Raw genomic sequence first — 24,396 nt, 5'->3', positions numbered from 1 at the left:
TAAGTTTTAAGAAATTGAACATTTAATTTTTACAACTCCAAAAAAATCTCCAGTCCCCGTTGGTTTCCCTGTAATAGTACCTTGATACAAAAATAAGACAAAGACAGTGCAAAAAGGAAAAGAAAACTGCAGACCAATATCCTGTATGGATACTGATGTGAAAATTCTTCACAAAATGTTAGCAAATAGAATTCAGCAATATATAAAAAGAAATATACACCTCGACCAGATAGGGTTTTATTCCAAGGATACAAAGATAGCTCAATATTCAAAAATCAATGTAATCTACCATGTTAGCACGTTAAAGAAGAAAATCACGTGATCAAAATCAACTGATACAGAAAAGGCTTCTAACAAAATTTAACAAAATTCAACTCCTATTTATTATTTAAAACTCTTAAAGAACTAGAAATAGATGTAAACTTATATACTATATAACTCCATCTGTATAACATTTTCAAGGTAACAAAACTATGGAGATGGAAAACAAATTTAGTGATTGCCAGTGTTTAAGGGTTGGGGCGGTAGAATGAGTAGGAATAAAGGGGGTAGCAGGAGAGAGATCTTTGTGGTGATAGAACAGTTCCTTATCCTGACTGGAGCGGTAATTACACAAATCTGCACGTGATAAAATGGCACAGAGATATGCTCACAAATGGTGTCAATGTCAATTTCCTGAATTTGATATTATGTAAAATATAATTGTTGGAGGAAACTGAGTAAACCTCTCTGTACCATTTTTGCAACTTCCTGTAAATCTCTATCTCACAATAAAGTTTTTTTAAGAAAAATAAGCAAAAAAATGGGCATTTTTATTGGATTACATTAAATTTGTAAATGAACTTAGGGAGAATAATATGTGTATTTTGTTGATAGTTACCAACCAATAATAAGGAATGTCTTTAAATTTGCTCAAGCCTATTTTTATGTCTTTGAGTCTGAAATTTTCTCATAAAGGCTGCTAAACATTACTAGTTAAATTGTTATTTCTAAGTATTTCTCTTTTTATTTCTGTTGTCAATGGAGGTTTCTTTTTCTACTAACCAATTATCATATTTGTGAAATCAAGACTATTAATATATTGTCTAAGTTGGTCCTATAGAATAGGGTTGTCCAAATGTACCACCATATCATCAACAAATAGAAATAGTTTCATTTCTTCATTTGCAACTATTATTCTTCTATTTTCCCTTATCTGAATACATTAGCTAATACTTCTAGTACAATTTAAATAGTAGTGGAGGTCCTAAGCATCCAGCATCCCTGCCTTGTCCTTGAACTTAGTAAAATGCCTCTAATGTTTTCCCATTAAGATACAGGCTTTAAGACTGATGGAATTCCTAATATGGAACTATGGTTGAATTCCTGGAATAAATCCCACTTGGTTGTGCTGTATTTTTCAGTGCATAAATTCTGTTTGATAATAATTTGCTAATGATTTTTGCACTGACATTTATAAGGAAGACCATTTTATGTTTTTATTCCTTCCCTCCCACTGCAAAATAATGGAACCTGCTTAGACAGTCTATCTTCTGGGGGTGCCTGGGTGGGGCAGTCAGTTAAGCATCTGACTCTTGGTTTTGGCTCAGGTTGTGATCTCAGGATTGTGAGATCGAGCCCCACATCAGGCTCCATGCTCATCATGGAGTCTGCTGGAGATTCTCTCTCCTTCTCCCTCTGCTCCTTCTGCTTATGCTCACTTTCTGTAAAATAAATAAATAAATCTTTTTTTTAAAAAGTCTATGTTCTGTCTCATTGATCAAGAGCCAAACAAAAAGACTTACATTTTAGACTTTAGTTTCTAAATCCAAAATTCTAAATCCAAAAAAGTCACATAAGGAGTTCCATTCTGCACATTCATGAAAAGATGTAAGTCAAGTCTCACCTTTACTCTTGGCGATTATGTTACATAAGAGAAGGAAGGATAATCTAAGCACTACAAAATTTAATTAGTATCAGTATTGATATTCATTCTTACTGGCCCACTTACTCTCTCACTTTCATAATCCCTAAAATGCCCAGCATTATAAGTTTGTCACAAGACCTAAAAAACAAACAAACAAACAAAAAACTAGTTTTTTAATGTAGACAGTTTAGACTCACAACATAAATTTTCAATCCCTTAATAGATTTGCATTATAATAGGAAAGGTGAATCCACTGAGATTCACTCAGTGGCCCTTAACAACTCAGAATAGTGGGGCCAGCGGCAATTTTGTTTTAGGGAAAAGTTAAATGCAGATCTAATTGCTGATAGAATTAGCAGTTTCGAGAAAATAAACATATTATCTTTTCCTTAGTAGGCTCATTTTGGAACTTAAGCTGATTGCTGTCAAAAGATTGGAGGTCTGTCCATTTTAACAATTCAGGACCCAGGAATGAGGAATGCATATGAATGTCCACACTGCCAAACTAGAAAGAACTATAATTGAGAAATTATGGTATAAAACTAAAGAAATTTCACTAAATATTATATTAACTTTGGACTCCTAATTCCTGGGATAAAGTATTTAAAAGGTAAAAATGACTTTTGTAGGGGATAAGTGAGAATGACTTAGGAATACCTAAGAACTGGTGTTAGGATTGAAGAGCCTGGATAATCCAGACCCAGTGCGGTAAACAAACACAATTCTCTTATCTAGCATCTGCCAAACTTGCTTTACAGTCTTAAGAAGCCTCTTTCTAATCCCCTACTAGAGAAAGAATAATCATGGTTCCTATCTCAGGGAATGGTACAGACTCACCCACTCTCCTATGTACCCTCTTTGTAGGGACATCTAACTCCGGCTCTAAAATTCAATATCCTACTTCATGACCAGAGCTGAGCAGGGCTGGAGGTGCCCAACCCCATGACTGGGCAAGGACTTAACCAAATGAAAAATGGAAGAGAAACTGGGGGAAATACATCCAAAGCTTTTATATATCATCCCTCAAACTTTCTTGCAGCCCTATCCCCCTTTATTCATACCTCTTAAACATGACTCTGCCATTCCTGTTAATTTAAACTAATTTACATTAGTCTAAAGGAAAGGAACATACCATAAGTGATTTATCACAGCCCTAAACCTGGCCTTGAAGTTGTGTTATCTTCTCCCTAGTTAAGTCATAGTTATACACCAAGGAAGTCATTCGAGGCTTATCAGAAATCCATAGGTAGGTCTCTCAACTTCAAATCAAGAGGGAATATGCCCCTTCTTGAGTTCCTGACTCTAATTCTGTAATACAATTTTCTAATAAATTTGTCTATGCAAGTACCTATGGTACTTGGTGCAGGAATGATCTCAGGTAAGGGAGGTCAGAATGGACAGGAGATCTGGACCTTTTTTTTTTTTTTTCACCATTATCTCCTTCATAGAAGAGCAAGAAAGTGTGCTTTCTGAAAACAATCTTCTAACAGTGATTAGCATTATTTCTTACCTAAACTCCCTTTTCTTGGACCATTTTATTCTATTTTTCTCAGGGCTTCCAAGGAATATACAATAAAAATTAGGGAAAATCAATAATTAACAAAATTTACATTTAAAACACAGGGACCTACTATGGTTCCAACCCTGGGTATTTTATCAATAGTAGCTTCATCAGAACAGTTTTTTGATTTTCCTAAAATCCTACCAGAGCTGCCAACTTCAGAGAAAAGATGCATTAATTCATCCTCTCTTTTGCAAGTGTTATAGACTTTTATTTCTCCTCCATCCATCATTCTATGAAGCAGCAATTGAAACCTGGACACAGATACCAAGGCATAGAAACAGTGTAGGGTAGACAAAAGAGAATAGAATTAGTAGTCTCTGCTCTCTGAGCTCTTCTTACTATGTGCAGTATATCAACTCTGTAAACCCCAGTTTCTTCATCTATAAAATGAGCAGAATATCCATTTGAGATTGTTGGGAGGATTAGAGATAAGATATGTACATATATAAAGTATATTATATCCCGCTTTAAACCTTCCAAATTTTTTTTTCACTTAGAGAAAAATCTGAACACCTTACCGTGGTCTATAAGACTAAGTACGCTCTGGCCCCAGCTTGGTTCTCGGATCTCATCTCCATCTCACAATAAGCCCACATCTGTGTTTTGCTCTATGTCCAGCATTCTCTAACTCCAGAATTTCAAATGATGCTCTCTTCTGTTGCTCAGGTCTCCAAGGGGCCTTTTCTGACCACCCAGGTTAAAGGAGCACTCCCAGACACTTTTTCCCTCATCACGGTTTGTTTGTTTTTTTTTAACTTTACATCAGTTAACACTACCTGAATTCATTCATTTATTTGTGTTTTTACAAGGGCAAGAAATGTGTCTGTCTTCTTACTCTCTAAAAGTGCCACTCTCTTCCTGAAATCTTCCAATGCTCAGACCCCTCCACAGACAGTAGGCTGCATTTTGGGGTGGGCCCAGACTAATTAAGCATTTAAAATCCTGATTAGGCCTCTTCACAACATATAACCTGCTTCACCCTAACCTAGAGACAGTGACTCTCTTTTTTTTTAGTGGCACAAAGCTACTTTTGCCCAAGGGAGGGTCTGAACAGCTTAGCCTCGATTTTCGCCCAGGCACTGGTGTCAGATGCCTCTTCCAATGGAAAACAGAAATTAGGCTGGGCTTAGGAGTGTAGTCTATTATTCTTGGAATAGTTAAATGTGCTTTGAGTGGAGAAGCATAAATAAAGAGACACAGCCAAGGGGAAAGTGTTCTATTTAAAACTCCTCCCCTTCATTTTCTTCTTCAAATGAATCAGTCCCCACTTCTTCATAATCCTTCTCCAGAGCAGCCAGGTCCTCCCTGGCCTCAGAAAATTCTCCTTCTTCCATTCCCTCTCCAACATACCAGTGCACAAAGGCCCGCTTGGCGTACATGAGGTCAAACTTGTGGTCCAGGCGGGCCCAGGCCTCCGCAATTGCAGTTGTGTTGCTCAGCATGCAAACAGCCCGCTGGACTTTGGCCAGGTCCCCTCCTGGCACCACAGTGGGTGGCTGATAGTTGATACCCACCTGAGGAACAGAGAAAAAAGAGGAGCAACCAAATAAAATGCAGAAAAGCCAAAAGATAATTCAAGATGGGGTTATCTTGGTAACACGGTGTGGTAGCAAGACACAGCCATGGGTTGGGAATGGGAGCAGGCCTGGATGTGAAAAGGAGGAACCAAAGGTTTGGAGAAATGGACAGGTAGAAAGAGTGTTGAAGAGAAGGTTAAAAGTGAGTAGAACTGGGCGAAAGCAAATTCAAGAGAAGGGCTATAAAATCTAAAGACTGTAAAAGACTATATGGAATTTAAATTAAAACTTGGAGACAAAATAAAAACTGCAAAAGAAAAGGAGGAGAACAGGGATAACTGGGTCCCTCAGGGAGTTAAGCATCTTCTTTCGGCTCAGGGCCCTAGGATCAAGTTCCACATCAGGATCCTTGCTCAACAGGGAGTCTGCTTCTCCCTCTGCCTTCCACTCCCCTGCTGTGTGCTCGCACTCTCTCTCTGCACCTCCCCCCAGCAAATAAATAAATAAAATATTTTTTAAAAAAGAAAAGAAAAGAAGGAGTACAGGGCTGATAATAGGTAGAAATGTTAGTGAGGGGAGATCCAAGTAGACAAATGAGAGTAGTGAGTGAGATTATTATTAAGGGGTGTACGATACATGTTTATCTTTAAAAGGAAATAGATCCCCTTTAGAGGCAAATTAATTTTTAGACTTGACATTTACTCTTTTCCACATGGTCATGTAAAGTTTCTCTTAGTTATATTGTCAACAAATTTAGGGAAAATTCTCTGCCAAAGGCAAAGGTCTGTTTAAAAGATCAGGGAGGTGGGTGGGGGATGGGGTAACTGAGTGATGGGAATTAAAGAGGGCACGTGATATGATGATTACTGGGTGTTATGTTCAACTAATGAATCATTGAACATTATATCAAAAACTAATGATACCTGGGCTAATTGAATTTAAATTTTTAAAAAATCATGGAGATAATCCAGAGCAATAAATTTTAAAATCCCAAAGTTCCTGGAGATGGTGTTAATGTTAATCCAGCCCCACATCTGAGGGGAGTGAGGCTGGTTAGAAGAAAAGCAAGGACTTCCATCAAAGAAAGTTAATTAAAACTTTTGCCTGGACAAGCCAAATTCCCAAGATCTGATAGCATGGCAGGGTCCTATAAACTAAGCCTAGCCCAATCTGATGTTAGAGGCACTATCTGAGAAATCTCCCTCCTCCCTATACACATATCCCAAATCAAAGCTAATCCCAGAAACAAAACTATAGGAAACTGGAAGAAGTTGAAAGGAACAAACCATGATAATATTTAAGGGACACTGAGAACCAAAATACTATCCAAAAAATAGCTCTCCTACCCAGGTCATCATGCCTTAACTGTCAGCCTCTTAATTTCATAGCTTTAAAATACATGTCCTCAGGGTGCCTGGGTGGCTCAGTGGGTATAATCCTCTGCCTTCGGCTCAGATCATGGTCTCAGGGTCCTGGGATCGAGTCCCGCATCAGGCTCTCTGCTTCACAGGAAGCCTGCTTCCCCCTCTCTCTCTGCCTGCCTCTCTGCCTACTTGTGATCTCTCTTTCTGTCAAAAAATAAGTAAAATCTTTTTTAAAAAATAAATAAAATAAAATGCATGTCCTCTTGAGATGTAAGTGGGAGTTGCAGCAGGCTATATAGCCAAGGTGGGTAGCCCATTAAATGAATTCACATCATCCATCACTCCTTTTAGACAAAAGTAGCATCTTGTTGGTAGAGGTGATGCTGAGACAGGGACAAAGGACCAAAAATAAGAAAGAAAAGGACAATGAATATAAACTTTGCTGTATCACATATTTTGCTAGATCTGAACCTGACCAGCAAAAAACTTTGTACCTGGAGCTAACTGTCTTCTCTCAAAGAGTAATTATCCCTTCAACTGAGTCAAATAGGGACAAACACCCTTGGGGAGGATATGAGAGGATGAAGTTTAACAAACATGAGCTTTTCTGAAAATCATCTTAAGATGCTAGCCCTACCTATCTTTCTGGATACAATCCCCAAACTTCAGCTTAAAATAAAAGGAGAAAATGAGAGGCATCTCCTTTTAGTAAATTCCCCACCACCCTCACATCTCATTTTTTCTTTTTTCATATTTATTTTCCTACTAGCTTGTTTTGTTGTTTGTTTCCATTTTAAAAATTTGAAAAACTCCATATTTTGGAAGATCTCCTCAGTTTTCACAAGAATGACCAAAACTGATTAAAAACTGGTGTAATCTTGGGGGGAAAGATTGTGTGTATAGCTAGAAGTACAGCAGTGAGGAAAAATGCTACAAAAGGAGATGAGCTCGGTCAAAGCCTAATATACAAATAGGTCAGTCAAGAGACTGGTACATGATGCCTTGTTTTTGTAAGTCCCATCAGGGAAAAACAGGCATGCTCATCTCTGTATATCTAGCAATTGGTATAACCACCCCTGGTGCTGAGTGAACCTCTGAACTATTAAAGACATGGCTGGGGGTTATTAACTAATGTAAATGATGGTAGCTATTTCGATAGTAGAATCTGATTAAAGATAATGGGACCACAGGGCAAAGTGATCAAGCAGTTCATAAGCACAGAACCAGCTGCATGCCTTATCAGTGCAACTCAAAGGAGTGACTTCTGACACTTAACATTCACTAGTTCTGAGATCCATGGGTTTTCCCAGGATGTTGTATCTACCCACTAACCCTCAGAGTTTGGCATTTTCCAGATTGCAGGCACCTGATCTACAATAGGTTTCCCCAGCTTCTGCTTATTCCTGGTTAGTGGAAAATGTCAGGGCTTCACAAAATAAGTGCTTCACTATCCTGTAGTCACCATAGAATTTCTTATCCTCACTCTAAGTTAATTAAGACTTACAGGATGAATATTTAATTTTTCAAAAATTGGGAGAGGAATACATATTTTGTTAAAGGAGGGAATTTTATCTCTCTGGTAACTTGAATAACTTGGTTAACTCCTTTCTCTGATCTATTGTCAGATTACAGGTACCTCCACTCATTCATCCTGTTCATCCCACTTGCCTGCATGGGTTCTTTCTAGCCTGTTCACTCCTCCTTATTAGAGAAAAGTCCTTTTCTTCCTGACCTTTGAGATGCTTGCAGATGTTAGGGTATGAGCAGCAGGAGGCTTTTCCCTACTGCAGTATTGCCCCTCCAAGTATCACAACTGTCCTCCTCCCCCATCTTTCAATAATATTCTCTAATTTCTTCTTACCTAAAATGAATGAACTAATGAAATTATGGTTATATTTGTCTTAAGCCCTCTCCCCATATCATCCCATAAAGCTTGAAGCTCCCATGGAATTGTATATCAAAGACCCTGGAATTTACACCTCTTTCTCCCTTCTCCCTGGTAATCTCCTCCTGCTTCTCTAATTGTCTATCTTCTCCCTAAGTCATCAGCTCTCACCTTAAAGCCTGTGGGACACCAATCTACAAACTGAATAGTCCTCTTGGTCTTGATGGCGGCAATAGCGACATTCACATCCTTAGGTACCACGTCCCCCCGGTAGAGCATGCAGCAGGCCATGTACTTCCCATGTCTTGGGTCACACTTCACCATCTGGCTGTTGGGCTCAAAGCAGGAGCTGGTTATCTCAGCCACAGAGAGTTGTTCATGATAGGCTTTCTCAGCAGATATAATGGGTGCATAAGTGACCAGTGGGAAGTGGATGCGGGGGTAGGGCACCAGGTTGGTCTGGAACTCAGTGAGGTCCACATTAAGGGCCCCATCAAAGCGGAGAGAGGCAGTGATGGAGGACACAATCTGGCTGATGAGGCGATTGAGGTTGGTATAGGTGGGGCGTTCAATGTCTAAGTTCCTGCGGCAGATGTCGTAGATGGCTTCATTGTCCACCATAAAAGCACAATCTGAATGTTCCAGTGTGGTGTGGGTGGTCAGAATGGAGTTGTAGGGCTCCACCACTGCAGTAGAGACCTGAGGGGCTGGGTAGATAGCAAACTCTAGCTTGGACTTCTTGCCATAATCTAGGGAGAGTCGTTCCATCAGCAGAGAAGTGAAGCCAGAGCCAGTGCCCCCTCCAAAACTGTGGAAGATCAGAAAGCCCTGCAAGCCAGAGCAGGCATCTGTCTGGGGAGAGTAGAAAGAACATGAGAAGAAACCATGAAGACAAGTTTATGAGAATACCCTCATGTGAACAAAGGCAGGCAATCTTATCTGCTGCCCCCACTCTATTCCTTAACATTTTTATGTCAGTAAAATCAAAACAGTCTTGGAGAAGTAAGATAAAAGGAGTTGGGTTGATCTTGAGAGGACTAGCTAAAATATATAGGGTGGCAAACTGCACAGGTACATGCCACTAGGTATATGGAAGGCTCCAGCCCAGTGGCTTGGTTGAACCAGGAATAAGAATTTCAGAACCACAGTGGTTAATAGCTTTGCCCTTTGAGAACCCCAACTCTTTGCCCATTTTCCCTGCCCTTGTCATTGGTTTTGTGGGAGCTGCTGAGTATACATCTCAGCCCCACCTTGAAAGGTGGCTCAGTGTACAAATTTCAGAGATATAAATGGAGTCAAAGAACCTGAGTTTTAGTACCAATTTTGTCATTTCCCAGTTGTAAAAACTTGAGCAAGTTATTGAACCTCTCCAGATCACTGTTTCTTCCTGACTAAAGTAAGGCAATTAAAAAAAAAAAAAAAAAACACCTCATCTCACAAGGTTATTGTGATTATCAAATGAGATAGCATGATATGCTGAGCAAAGACTTGATATGTAGTAAGTAGTCAATGTTAGCTTTTATGAGAACTAAGAGAATTCAGACAGTCACAAATTTTCCCATTGGGTATGATCTATGATACTTGTTCTAAACTTTTGGGGCCCACAGAAAGCTTTGAGACAGATAACCCCTGTGAGCCCTCCACTAAACAGAAAAAGTGAACATATACAAAAATTTGGCACCTTTAGCTCCCAAGAACCCCTGATTAAGTCCAACCATTTCCATTGTAAAGATAAGGAAATGAAAGCTCAAGGCGATAAAGTGGCCCACCATACAACTCAGTGCTTTCTAGCCAAAACCACCTGATTTAAATCCCAACTCTGCCACTTTCTAGTTGTGTGATCCAGCTAAATTATTGAGCCACACTGGCCCTCAATTTCTTCATTGTAAAGTACAGGTAAATGACTTTCTGTGTATCATTACTAAAGGAATTAAGTGAAGGAATGTATCTAATTGATATTTGTAATGGCATTTGTAAGTGCTCAAAAGTATCAACAATCTCTTCCTCTCCTCTTCCAAGCTAAATTCTGTGTTAACCTATGCTTCCAACAAGCAAAGAGCTAGCCTTCTTTATACCTGGAATTTCCTCCAGATATTACCATATAGTACTGATAAGATTTAGTAAGGCATTGGCTTGTAGGGTAGTTCATGATGTCCAGGTGGAGGAAGGGGCATCATCCCTGTGAATGCTTCTCACAGAATATAAGCAAAAATTCCCAAATCTTAGGAGCTCTATTCTGTAGCCAGGGGACAAATGCTTCCACTTATCCTGTCTCTTTTAGCCTGACTCATCAATTCCATACCCTTGTTCATACTTACCAGCTTCCGTATGCGGTCCAGCACCAGGTCGATGCTCTCCTTGCCCACTGTGTAGTGGCCCCGGGCATAGTTGTTAGCTGCATCCTCCTTCCCTGTGATCAACTGCTCTGGATGGAAGAGCTGACGGTAGGTTCCTGCCCGAACTTCATCTACCAAGAGACAGAAGCCATCAGGTCTTATCACATTGTTTATAGAGGAGATACATCCCTCATTAAATATCATATAATACTTTTCTGGGTATCCATTTCCTCTACCTGTAAAACTCCACTGAGGTAAAACCAGACAACACTATAATAAATCTGGAAAGGGTTGAGAGAATTCCAGGGTAACATAGGCACTAATAGAAACAGAAGCCTGTGATTCAGGCAAAGAGAAGCTTTTCTGCTCTGCTGGCAGGAACTTCTAAAAGCATTAGGTTCACAAATTTCACCAAACACCAAAGCTGATTGCCCCTTCTTCTTTCTACCTTGGCCCCTTAAGTCTTCCTTTTTGTTTTTTCTTTCATGCTGCAAGGTGACCCAAAACTTTAACCCAATTTCATTCGCACTAAAATGTTCTAGGGATACAGAGAAAGGTTCCGGGTGATCTGCTCTCCCAGGAATTGTCCCACCCCTAAGCTAACATATGTAAGGCACTAGAGATATTTTAGAATGACTTTGAAGCAGAGCTATGCTCCAGGTCCTAGAAGGGTCCACACAAAGTAGATATATGGCAGACCAAGACGTATCAAGCCCCAACTACATGTCCTCTTTTCTTCAGAGTTCCTCTACGCCCCCACCCAGGGAAATCACTCATTTGCATAGTGCCTGGGAGGGTAATCTGCACATTTTATATTTGTACAGAGTATCCCAGGGTTGTGTACATATAGTCTGTTGCCCCTAGAAATTAGTGTTTCGTCATTACAGACATTAGCCCAGATATCTCTGTTAGATTTACCCATCCCTTGCTTGGTGAACCAGCGTTGAAGCTGAGGAAATCCTGATGTTAAGCTGAGAATTGATCCAGGAATCATACCCAAGGGAAAGGATGCCGGGGTGGTGGAGAGGAGGACTCAAGGGAATGGTGAAGCACCAAGAACCCTGTTCCAACACAAGTCTGTTTTCTAGGATCCAGAGGAGGTTCCTTCTAGAACTGCAGCAACCTCTGGCTTTAAGAGAATGTGTCTGCTATTATTTCATTTTGAGTAAGATACTTCAAGGTTATACCAGAACCATGAGAAAAGACTGCAATTGTTATAGAATCAGAAACCTATACTTTGGAAAATTGACTATTTGGAGACCTCTCATAATTCCTAAAATTATTTTTATTTTTCTACTATTTTATTTTTCTGCTCTTAGCACATAGTTAAGACTCTCTCAATTTGGATCTTTCTCAACAGGTTTAAGGGGTTTAAGTACAGGGTATTTTGTTCTGCATAGGTTACAGCTGTAATGGGGAAGCAGAGATCTGTGGTCTCTATTGTGAGACTCCACCAGACTGTGGAGATTTCAAGAAATTGACAGAAGTAAGTGTGGGGTGGGGTGGGGAGGTTCTAGCTGAGCCACCCCACCTTCCAGTTAGAGATTCTGCTTCCTTAGCTATCAAGGACCAAAGGCTCTGCAGCTTCATGTTGTTTTCTGTAGAAAGGATCCTAGCCCATACTCACCTACTACGGTAGGCTCCAGATCTACCATGACAGCCCGAGGCACATGTTTCCCATTGCCAGTTTCACTGAAAAAGGTGGTGAATGAGTCATCGTCGTTGACCTTGCTGGCCTGGACACCAAAGGTGCCATCTGCCTGGATGCCATGTTCCAGACAGAAGAGCTCCCAGCAGGCATTGCCAATCTGAACTCCTGCTTGACCCACGTGGACTGATATGCACTCCCGCTGTGAGGAGAGTGCAGAATCAAGGTCAGAGAGTCCTAGGCCTTGGTTATGCCCTTGTGCTATATCCCGCACATCTGAGGACTTGTCTCTCCCTAGCATTCAACTCGCAGGATATCCATCCCTCCAACCATGCCATATAAAACCAGGTGGGATATGAGGTGTCAGGTGTCTAACCCTAACCCCCTCAGTCTAGACTGACACTTGGCTCTGAGGAAGAATCGGTTTTATGGCTTTGCTCCAAAGTTTGTTTCCCAGGTTAATCCTTTGTGCCAAGAAAACGAAAAAGAGGGCAGCTATACTGATAAAACAAGGGGCTAATTCCAAACCATGAAATTCCTGTGCTGATGAAGGAGGTCAAAGGATGAACCAGTGATAATAGCAGAAACTGTCCATAAATTCCCTAGCATACACAGTGGCAGCATTCATATTCATGCCTAAGCCCTGACCTTCCTAGACAACACCCTCTCTCTCTCTCTCTCTCTCTCTCTCTCCCTCCATTCGTCTCCCTCCCTCTCCCTCTCTTTCTCATGCACACACACACATACACACACACACACTCACTCAGAGTCTCAGAATATCATAGAGCAGATAAACTCTCATGGAAGGAAAATACTTTGTAACTAGGTATCATGAGTGTCTTTAGTGTTCTGGCTACAAATGTAGGAAGAAGAAAAGACTTACATCAGCAAAGGAGAGTTGAGAGCACATAATTTGTTGGGAACCTAAATTAGGTTCCTCACTGAAGCTGGAAAATTTCTTTGTAGCTACCGTAATTTGCTCCCTTGTCTATGTCAGGCCACATATTAAAGCTAACCTTTAGAGGGTCCTTACCTCTTTGTTACTCTGGGATAAAGCCACAATTACCTGATTGATCATAATACTAATATTTGAGGATGAGAATGGGTGGGTGTGTGGGTGTGTGGGTGGCAGAGAGAGAGAGAGAGAATATGAATGTCTGTGTATTAATAGAAGCTGGGGTTTCACCAGAAATCATGATCGCATCACCTCCATATATCCCATCAATGAGGAAGCAGTGGCCAACACAAAGTGGCTCTGTGCCTGTGAGGCCTGCTAGAGTCCAGATGGGAAGCATGTGCTTCATCCGTGGGTTTCTATTCTTATCCATGATCTGACCTGCCATTTTCCAGCTAGGTAACCCAAGCCAGGAGCAAAGCCTCCAGAAAATTTGGCTGGGCATTGAAACACATGGAGCCGGAGGGAACTTGTAGGTTCTCTGGGCAAGGGAACAGGGCAGCTGCCCCGAATAACACCTCAAAGAGCCAGAGGTGCCAGGACCCATTACTCCCTAACTCAATTTTAGAGCTGAGTACCTATCTTACACCTGCCTTTGCCTCATGGAGCATAGAGCACGGGTGTTCACAGCAGCCAGTATGAAACATAGCCCTATCTGGGAATAAAACCCAGCTACATTTCCATGAGTCTGGTGGCCAGAGAAAGGTTCCACTCACAAAGTTGTCCACACCCCAGGGTTTAAATCTCGCCTTCTCAATTTACTTGCTATGCTGTGTGACCTTGGCTGAGTTAACTAACTTTGCCTCATCTGAAAATAGTAAGTTAGGGGCACCTGGGTGGCTCAGTCGGTTCAAGTCCCTGGGACTCAGTCGGATCAAGTCCCAGGGTCCTGGAATTGAGCCCCTTGCTCAGCGGAGAGCCTGCTTCTCCCCTGCCTGCCATTCCCCTTTCTGTGCTTGCTCTCTGTCTCTGTGTCTCCCTCACCCTTTCTGTGTCAAATAAATAAAATTTTTTAAAAATTTTAATGAAAATAAGTTAGCCATGATTATGTTGTTGTTGCCTTTACCATTATTATTTTCATTATGATAATACCTTGTGGCTTTATTCTCCACCCAGAAGAAACACAGGTAGAAAGTTAGAGATTCCAGGTCCCCATTCTACTCACCTTTACTGTAAGGTCTATTTTCTGCCTTCACCTTGGGTCTTAATTCAGACATTAAGAAAGTGTCCTACACCCAGAAACCACCCCACAACCAGTGTGTTGTTAATCAGTCCACATCTTTCATATCCAGGCAGCCCTGGCTTCCTAAAGAGGTGTCTAAAGCTGATGGGAATTTGGAGAGACCTAAAAATATATCTGATCCTATGGATCACGTTCCAGGTGACTGAATCCTCTGTGGCCCTGACCCTCAGTCTTCTGAGCTTTGCCCTCCCCCACCAACCACCACCATACCCCAACTATCCTCCAGGTCTGTCTGTGGTGCTATTTGCTCTCCGGTCAGCCCTTCCTTCTGGAACACTCTTTTTCAGTAAGAATGCAGGGATATTTCAGAAAGATCAGAGGTCATGGGAGAAAGAGTAAGGCCTCTTTGGGACCAGAAAACTACCAATATGATGATATCAATGACACAAGCCTTTTTGTTATCCCCTTTAATCTCACAAACACTAATATGCCAGTCTTCACAAACATGCTCTTGCTCTCTTGCTCTCCCTCTCTCTCTCACACACACACATACACACACATACACACTCCTTAGGAAGAGCTATTTTCCTTGTTAAACTAATTTAGAGCAACTGGAAGTATAAAAGAATCTCAGAACTAACTGATATGTTCATAGATGCTTCCAAAACCCAAAAGTGGCTACACCAATCAAGAGAAAAGGAAGATCCCTCAATACCATTCCCCACTAACAGGAACCAGGACTCCTGGGAGAAATGATGAGTTCTAGGTCTGGGGCAAGGAACATACAAGATGAGCCTGGAACATTTTATGGTGCCTGAAAGCACAGAAGCTAACACAGATTGGGATGACATTGAAAGATCTCAGAAACCAACTTGAAGAAACTTCCACTATCAAAGATAAGACAGTATGAGCACCAAAAAGAAGAATAATGGTACTTGATTGGAACAGGATATATATAAAAATCCACAACTCCTTAGTGTTATCAAGAAAACAAATAACTCATTTGTCCCCAAATAGCACAGTTTATGAGGGAAAGCCCTTTTTTTACTGAAGAATATCAGCTAATAAATGCACAAGGAATGATATATTAAGAAATGTTGCCATATTACAATCCCTAATCACGTAATTGATTTGGACAAGGATGCCAACACCATTAAGTGAAAGGTTGATGGGAAAAGAATGGATATTCACATAGCATTAAATCATCACTGTTATTTACAGGTTACAAGGGGGAAAAGTAACAACAACATTTGTTAGCCAAACATGGGGATCAATCTTAACAGTACTGATAGTGAGAGCACCAGATATTAAGAACATCCTGATGTGATGCAACATGACAACATCTTCCCCGAGGAATTCTTATACATAGCCTCGGGATGGCTGAGTGGCTCAGTTGGTTAAGCAACTCTTGATTTTGGCTGAAGTCATGATCTCAGGGTTGTGAGATCGAGTCCCACGTTGTGCTCTGCACTGGGCTTGTAGCCTGCCTAAGATTCTCTCTCTCTCTCCCCTTCTGCCCCTCCCCACCCCACTCAGTCTTGCTCTTGCATTCACTCTCTAAAACAAACAAACAAAACTCAGCCTTAATCTACCAAACATTTTTTTTTGGGGGGGGGTGCAAAACTGTGGTTTATTAAAGCACAGGAAAAGGACCCATGGGCAGAAAGAGCCGCTGCACTATTAAACACTTTAAATTTAGTTTTCAAATGGTAGAAAACACCAGGTTCTGAGTGATAAGTGACATCATGAGAAAACAATAAAATAAATCCAGAAGGTGAAACATTCTACAGGTCAATTGATACAATCTTTTTAGTTCATGGAAAATAAAGATGATAGGAGAGATTGTTCCATATCAAAAGATACTCAAGAAACACAAGTCCACATGCAGTATGTGCACTTTGTCTGAATTCTGATTTGAACAAATCAAAATTATTTGGGAAACAAATAGAGAAATTGATTAATTTTGTTAAGCATGATAATGAAGTATATGTAGGTATAACAGTGTCCTTATTTTTTAGAGTACTTTTTTTTTTTATTATGTTCAGTTAGCCAACAGAGTACGTCATTAGTTTTTGAGGGTCACTTCTAAAGCATCTGGGGCAAAATGCCATTATGTCTGTATTTTACTTTAAAATACTTCAACAAACACAGCAGATAAAATTAAAATGGCAGAAAAATGATAATTACTATTATTAAATCTAGATCATATATGTATGGGTGGCATTAAAATTTTTTCACACTCAAAAGAAAAAAATTAAAGAAAGGAACTACAGGAAGAATGGGAGTAAAGATTCCATTCACCATAATTATCTTATCCTGCAGGGCCCAGGCTCTTCCTATCCCATTTCACTTAGTCATTATTCAACTAACAATATTAAGAACTAATTTGTCAGGGGCGCCTGGGTGGCTCAGTGGGTTAAAGCCTCTGCCTTCAGCTCAGGTCATGATCCTGGGGTCCTGGAATCAAGCCCCACATCGGGCTCTCTGCTCAGCGGGGAGCCTGCTTCCTCCTCTCTCTCTGCCTGCCTCTCTGCCCGCTTGTGATCTCTCTCTGTCAAATAAATAAATAAAACCTTTTTTTAAAAAAAAAAAAAAAAAGAACTAATTTGTTAGTGCACGGAGCTAGTTTTCTCCAGCCACTGCCTGATCACCATCCCCATCTCCCTCCCTGGAAGTTCTACATAGATAAACACAGAGCAGACCCAGTGCTGATGGCCTTGTGAGGTCACCCCTCATGCCGAAGAGAGGTCATCTATCTGGCATAACCAGGGATACTATGTCAACTGTAAATGTTTAGGACACTAGAACTATACTGGCCTCGTGGGTCACCAAATATAATTCCCTCCCCATTTTACAGATGAAAAATCTGAGGCTGAGAAAGTTAAAGGGACAAACTCAAGATTTCACAGCTCTGCAGCAGGAGCCCAGACTGGAACCCAGGTCTTCTGACCCCAGCCTGAGTTCTTTCCTTTACACCACACAACCTCCAGCCTCACTTGCACTCTGAACTTTCAGGACCCTGGGGGGTGCCCACATCTACATCCATGCAAGCCTGATAGTGTATATAGCAAGACCAACCTTGTATAGCAAAACTCCAAACAGAAAAAAGCTCAGTGCAGAAAGAAACAGAATGGCTTATGGTGGCATCCTTCTCTGATAGAACCAAGAATCTTTTTTCAGGGCTGATGTGTACAAGGACAGGGAGGGGGCCAAAGTATAGAAGAAGCTGACCCAGCAGAGGATATTTAAATCCTAAATTTTCTCCAAACTCCGATTTCAGATCTCCCTATCTAGCCAATCAGAGCTCATATTTTCTCTCACAGTATTTCTCTCTCTCAGTTCCATTTCGAATCTGGGCTTATAGAGCTCAGACCACTTCTGTGCTCCGGGGATGCTGTGAGGTGAAAGGGGTTCCCTATTTGCTGCTGGACCTCTCTGCCCAGCAATCCAGAGGGTGAAGATGAAGGAGATGGACAGACCTAATACAGAAGTTTTCTTTCCTCAAGAAAAGTAGGACATAACCTTACACAGACCTAGTGCTGGTGTAACTACAAAAGTTACCCACTGTTTATTCCTACAACAAATGTTTATTGTGTTATTATGTGTAAGAAAGTATGGAAAGGTACTAGGCTAACTCCTACTCCTCCTACTCATTAAATTCACTTCATACAGGAAGTCTGGGAAACCACAAACCAGCTCAGGGTCCCTACTATGTGTTCCCAAGATCCACTTCTTCTCTATTGTTGTATTTATCATACCCTATTATAGGTGCTTGTTCAATTTTCTGACTTCCTAGCAGAGAGAAAAAGATCTGTGAGGGCAAGGAACCCCTGCTTACTCAGTACATCCCAGGTAACAAGCACAGTGCTTGAATGTAGTGGGTGCTTAACAAATATAGGGATGATTAGAATGAAAACTCTGCACTGAGGGGTCTTATAATCTATTTAACAAAAGAGTAGGCAGTGCTGAAGAGACAATGGGAGTTCAAAGGAGAAAAAAACAACTCTGGCTTGGCTTCCTGGAACAGGAATATTTGCAGCGACCTTGACGAATTTTAAAAACATGCCAAAATGATCATTTTAGTTGAGCTTAGGAGCAATGTTAACAAAAAGCAAGAAAACTTAGGGCAAGCCCCACAAATCATGCAGTTTGCCTGATGTGTAGGCTCATGAAAAGCAGAACAGATAAGACATCTGTGCCACCTACCTTCATCTTCCATTGAGAGGGGAACCTATATTTTGCAGAATATCAAAAAAGAATTTCTAAAACTTTACAGCCTTATTATATAATTCCACTATAAGAAACCTTTTCATACATCAATCTTATATTATTTCTATTTTAATATTGGTCATTCCCTTTTATTTTGTTCTCAGATGACTAAGATCAGCTAATTAAGGTGTGGAAGAAGATTTGTAGCTTCAAAAATCATTTTGAAATATCATAAAACAATAAAACTGGCATGTTATCTAGGAAAGGAACTGACACAGACCAGCAGTATATGACACATGAAAACCTGAAACCAGTCCACATCTCTTGAACACCAATGTGGTCAAATGCCACACAGCTGCTTTCAGAAGCATATCATTACACCAAATTGTGTCTAGTGGTCAGGCGGGGCTAATAAATCACCTATATTTTAGGATCTAGGTCAAAGATGTGGTCTACTAATAAAAAGTAGATCCACCGTGTTATGGAGGAATAACTAAAGTAAGAAGAATTGTGACTCATTAAAGATTGCTTGAATTATCTCTGCTCAAAGCCCTTCAATTACAGCATATTTAGAATCACTCAGAACAAAGAATATATAGCAAGCCAGAAAAAGCAAAAAAAAAAAAAAAAAACTTGACCTAAATTAACATCAGTGAGTGAAAGAGCTTCAAGAGAGGGGTCTTGGATTATAGGCACTGCATTTAGGGCAGCAATAGAGATGACATTAAGACCACCTTTAGGAATGGCAGGAATGTGAAGTAAATAGACTCCCAGCCTAAGAGACCTATTGGTGTCCGAAGGCCCTTAGGCTTTAGCTGACATTGGGGACAAGTGTGAGAGACAGCTAAGGACTTTTAATCTGGTACATAGCACCCATTTCTTTTTCCCATTCTCTCATTATCTGGGAGAAATTCTAACAGGAAGACACAGATAGTGGAAATGTCAACCACAAAGGCCACAGATAGCATTAGTGGTCCCTTGGCAGCCAAAGGGAAAAGAAGCAGTTGGTCCTCTTTCTCCCCCAAGGAAGAAGCTAGTTGGGTCCACCCACCCCCTATCACCAGTCCTGAATTCACCAGCTATTTCCCCCTCAGAAGTTATTTTTAACTTTTCATCTTCCTCTCAAGGTCACTCAGGAGCCCCTTAGGACACTCCAAAAGGACACTCAGTAACAGCAATACCCCTCTAGCTCTGCATGGGCCTCACTTAAGCCTGAAGCTTCCTATGAAAACTCCTCCTCATTTAGCCAGCACCTTTGCCCTAGCCGCTGCAGAGGGAAGTTCTGTTCATCAGGGCTCCTCTGTTACTCAGAGCCATGGACCCCCACAACTTCTGGGGGAATCTGTGCTTCGTAATGGGAAGGGCAGAGGCAGCGGTGACTCTAGAAGTGTCTGAGGTCAGAAAATAAGTATGGACCTTGCAGAGCTTAGCCATGCCTGCCTACGTGGGGGCAGTTTGCAGAGGACTGCAGACACAGAAGCAGTGTCCATCTCATCCCCCAAACACTCTCCCCTCTACTTTTTTTCTTGAGGAAACAAGCTCTTTGTTGCTACTTCATGCCTATCCCCATCTGAATCGGTGCTCCCTTGTTCAGAAGAAATGCAGTTAAGGAGATTGTGCTACAGATATTCTCACCTCCCCATAAACCCAGACACTTTCTCTGTACCCTTGTATTATTGACACAGGCTTGGCTTGGGGCACCTGGCCAGGAGTCTCCATACCACTTTCCCCAAAGGTGTCCTAGTCTCAGTTCCCAGAACTACTTACTAGAAGGCCACTGGGAGCAGACTGGGATGCTCAGTTATAGGATTAGTTATACATTTCTTACTCAGAACCTACAGAAATGCTTAATCTAATTCTTCTTAAGACAGAAGTAGCCTTCTCCCTCCATCCTCACAAGAGAAGGGAATCCTGGAGGATGGCTGCCTGAGACAATCTGTTAAAGGAAGCAAAGTCCTTTCTGCAAGGGTAGAATTCTTTGGGTCTTCATTTATTAGATGGATCATTCTAGCCTTTCATGAATGAGTAAAGAGATTTTTAAAAAGAGGTTCTATGAGTAGGAAATGGCCAATAAAAAATGTTTTCCAAAAAAAAAGTTTTCCCATTAAGACAATGCTGCCAGGGGCGCCTGGGTGGCTCAGTGGGTTAAAGCCTCTGCCTTTGGCTCAGGTCATGATCCCAGAGTCCTGGGATCGAGCCCCACATAGGGCTCTCTGCTCAGCAGGGAGTCTGCGTCCTCCTCTCTCTCTCTGCCTGCCTCTCTGCCTACTTGTGATCTCTGTCTGTCAAATAAATAAATAAATAAATCTTAAAAAAAAAAAAAAAGACAATGCTGCCCATGTAATTAAATATTTCAAACACAATCTGCTATACAAAATTCTGTTTCAAAATAAATTAAAAAACTCTTCTCAAAATATTCAACCATAGGTTTTCAGCCACATTTAAAATAAGGTTTTACTGTTTAAAATTTTTATTTACTAGATATTTTCAGAAACTTTCCTTTTGAATACATAGTCAATAATTACAATCCTTGGCTCCCTTGTAAGTCTCCTTTAAGGCTCTATTCTGAGAGTCGCTATAGCATTCAGGTCAAAGTTAAAACATACAAAATAAAGCACTTTGAAAATTATAAAGCACTACATACTAGATAGTATAAATATTAAGTATCAAATTTTGAGTATGCCTAGGATTTCCTTCAGAATAGTAGGAAGTAAGGGAAAGGGGAATAAATGAAGCAAGATTAGTCATAAGTAAATAATTGTCAAAATTGGATGAGGCATACACTGGGGTTCTTTTTTTTTTTTTTTAAAGATTTTATTTATTTATTTGACAGAGATCACAAGCAGGCAGAGAGGCAGGCAGAGAGAGAGAGAGAGAGAGAGAGAGGAGGAAGCAGGCTCCCTGCCGAGGAGAGAGCCCGATGTGGGACTCGATCCCAGGACCCTGAGATCATGACCTGAGCCGAAGGCAGAGGCCCAACCCTCTGAGCCACCCAGGCACCCTACACTGGGGTTCTTATACCATTTTCTCCCCTTTTGCATATGTTTGAAATTCTCCACAATAAGAAGTTTAAAATAGTAAAGCTAGGTGGAGCTGTGGAAATTGTAACCTTAACCCCTCTTCATTTTGTAGATGAGAAAACCCATCTAATGAGGTTAATCGAACTTCTTGAAGCTAGCTGCAGAGCCAGGAGTCAAAATTCTTCTCTGGGCTTCTTCTATGGCTTCACATGGGGAGCCTCAGACAGGAGTCGATTCCTTTGGCCACTATCACCAATATCCCCCAAGTTCTTAAAGCTCCCAGATGGGTCTGGGAGCATGCTCCAGAGAGAAAGGCTGCTGCACAGACCTCTAGCTAGAAAACAGAGCTGGAGCCAGAGCGAGAGGCCTGGGCACTTTCCAAAAAGAGCAGAGGCTGGGTGAGGAGGGTTTTCTAGCCTGCCCTGCGTGATCGCTGACACCTAGAGCAAAAGTGCCCAGAGAACTTGACCTTGGTTTGCTTATTCTGTCCCCCTCCTCCACCCAACTCTCCCAATGCACCCCTTCTCTACCAAAATACCAGGGCTCTGAGCAAGGAGATTCTGGGTTTTCAGGTGTTCAGGGAAATAGATTGGGAATGGTTTTATCTACTCCCGGGGGAGAACGGGGAGGGTCACAGGAAGGATTCTAGAGAGCCTGGAGAAGCCCCCTCCAGCCAAGTAGGATCTGCGTTTGCAAGAAGAGATAGATTTCAGGGGCGGGGTGGGGGGCGGAGGAGCCACCGCTGAGCCCTTAACCATGACAGTAAACAAAAAAGAGAAGTCCGGGGGTCCCCTTGCCTTCTGAGGGAGACTTCTGTACACCAAAGTCCTTCCGGTTTCGACCGCTGGAAAAACTGGGGAGTTGGCGTGGGTGCCAGGTGTCTGGGAGGCTGAGAGCATTCAAGTTTTAAATGCCACCCCCTGCCCCGCAAACCCAAGCGAATATTCAGAGACAAAAAAGGAAAATGACCTCAAGCGAGGAGACCGTGATGCCTTAAGTCCTCTGTCACATTCTGGGGCTCTGTCTCATTTGATTGGATTTGGGGACCTAACTGCACCCACTCCCCCAGCTGCCGGAGCCCACCTCAGCCATCTGGAATCCCTGGACTGTCTCCTACTTAACCCACTCTAGTCCTTGAGCTGCCCATCTGGGGATTCCTCAGAATCTCACCTCTTCGGCGCCTGCTTCCCATATCCTCCCTCTCCTCACCTGCGTGCGCAAATCTCCCCTAGGTCCCTTTGGGGGGCGATTCGCCTCAGGTCTCTACTTTATGTATATTATAAAGGGTACTGGCACGGGTGTCCTCCGCCCAAGGGCAGGGACCTCTTCGACCCTGAACTGACACCCCAAGAGACTTCAAGCTCTGCAGATCCAAAGCGATGGATCTGTTAGCCCCCGCGCAGATATGGCTCTCGGCTTGTTGCCAGCCCCGCGCCCCAGATCCCTGGCCCCCAGCCCCGGGACCTGAAAAGGCTCACCATGGCGGCTGCTCTCCTCGCCGGCTCGCCTCCCAGCTGGGCCTGCCCACCCCAACTGCTCTAGATACAGCCGCCTCCGCTGTTGTGACACACTGGGCGGGAGGGGGCCGGGGACAGACATGCTGGGCCAGCAGCTGCCCTGCTGCATCACAGTGCCCAGGGAAGGGAGGGACCGGGGCAGGTCACAATTGCTCCTCCCAGTCCACTCGCGACTTAAATCCCTCGGCAGCCGCGATGGCCCCGCCCCTCCTCTGGGTCCACCCTCGGCATCTTCCGCCGCTGCTCCTGCTGAGAATTGCGCGGTTAGGTTCCCAGCGATTCCTTGGCTCCGTGGGGGACGCAGTCCTATTACCAAGGCGCACTCATAGTCTGTGTGATCGGCCATTAGCTGGAAAGCTGCTTAAAAAGAAATGTAAAAGTGCTGCTAGACAAAATGTTTGTCACTGCTCAAACTTTCATTCTCTTCCTGCTGCCAAACACTAGCCACCTGATTGGGGTTTAGTTGACGGCAGTCATCCTAAACCCAGGAGAGTGCTGGTCTCACTGCTAGGAGGAGTAGGCTTCCAGGCTCAGCTCTGCTTCTTACCTGTCTGTGCTTGAGCAAGTTGCTGAGTCTCTGGTCTAGTAACCTCTTTCTACTTCCATCAAAGACTATGTGGTTACTGGAGAATTACCTGAGATAACATGTATAAAACCATAAAGCTCCAGGTACACAGCAGGTGCTCAATGCTTAAGCTGTTTCTGTTTCTATTGCTCTATCGGTATACATCACTCTTCCACCATTATTTTCAAATCTCTTTCTTGATCCATTTATCATCGCTCCCTCTTCCTACATTTAAGCCCAGAATGTACTAAGCGATATCAGGGATCTGGCTTTCTTTGCCCAATAATAGGGCCTCCTCTTGGGGGCCACAGGACGTTGAAGGGATTTCCCCTACTATTTGGAGATGGCTAGGAGCAACTGGGTCTGGCCTTGGCATGAGCCCTTCTCTTTACAAAACATTATTAAACCTCCATCCACTTTCCCCAGCAGAGGCCAATCAATCTCTGCTGAAATAAGAAACCCAGTCTCACATCCCACTTTTCTCAGGCACCTGACCACCAACCATCAAGTCACTCCAGGCAGATTCATGGCTTTCCTGCAAAACACTACAACACAGAGCTGCTTTGACCAAAGTACTAATACATACAGTATACCCACTGATACATACAGTACTTATTGGATTATGAGTTGAATTTTTGTCTGTCTTATAATGTAAGATCCTGAAAACTGAGAATCATGGTTAGGCTAACTCCCAAGCATGTAATGGTAAATGCTTAATAAAGGATAA

General features: G+C 42.1%; 1 protein-coding gene across 1 annotated transcript; it reads right to left on the bottom strand.

Moving 5' to 3' along the window:
* On the bottom strand, positions 1-23,155 carry LOC132020002 (tubulin alpha-8 chain). The gene is made up of 5 exons (XM_059403962.1): positions 23,066-23,155; positions 12,200-12,422; positions 10,555-10,703; positions 8,408-9,088; positions 1-4,984 (listed from the first exon to the last, which is right to left on the bottom strand). Exons 1-5 carry the CDS (start codon positions 23,066-23,068, stop codon positions 4,691-4,693), a joined length of 1,350 nt encoding a protein of 449 aa, XP_059259945.1. The 5' UTR covers positions 23,069-23,155; the 3' UTR covers positions 1-4,690.
* Between the last annotated feature and the right edge of the window lie 1,241 nt (positions 23,156-24,396).

The sequence above is a fragment of the Mustela nigripes genome, chromosome 6, assembly GCF_022355385.1.
Source record: "Mustela nigripes isolate SB6536 chromosome 6, MUSNIG.SB6536, whole genome shotgun sequence".
Classification (NCBI taxonomy): domain Eukaryota; kingdom Metazoa; phylum Chordata; class Mammalia; order Carnivora; family Mustelidae; genus Mustela; species Mustela nigripes.
The sequence above is the reverse complement of the archived record's forward strand: the minus strand, read 5'-3'. Positions and strand labels throughout refer to the sequence as shown.

What these genes read in the sequence shown, in the direction of transcription:
- LOC132020002 (XM_059403962.1), bottom strand. An exon ending in TCTGGAGCCTACCGTAGTAG is followed by an intron (nt 10,704 to 12,199) that starts GTGAGTATGGGC and finishes GTCTCTTGGTAG; the next exon opens with ATGAAGTTCGGGCAGGAACC. An exon ending in GGTGTCCCACAGGCTTTAAG is followed by an intron (nt 4,985 to 8,407) that starts GTGAGAGCTGAT and finishes TCTGTTCCTCAG; the next exon opens with GTGGGTATCAACTATCAGCC.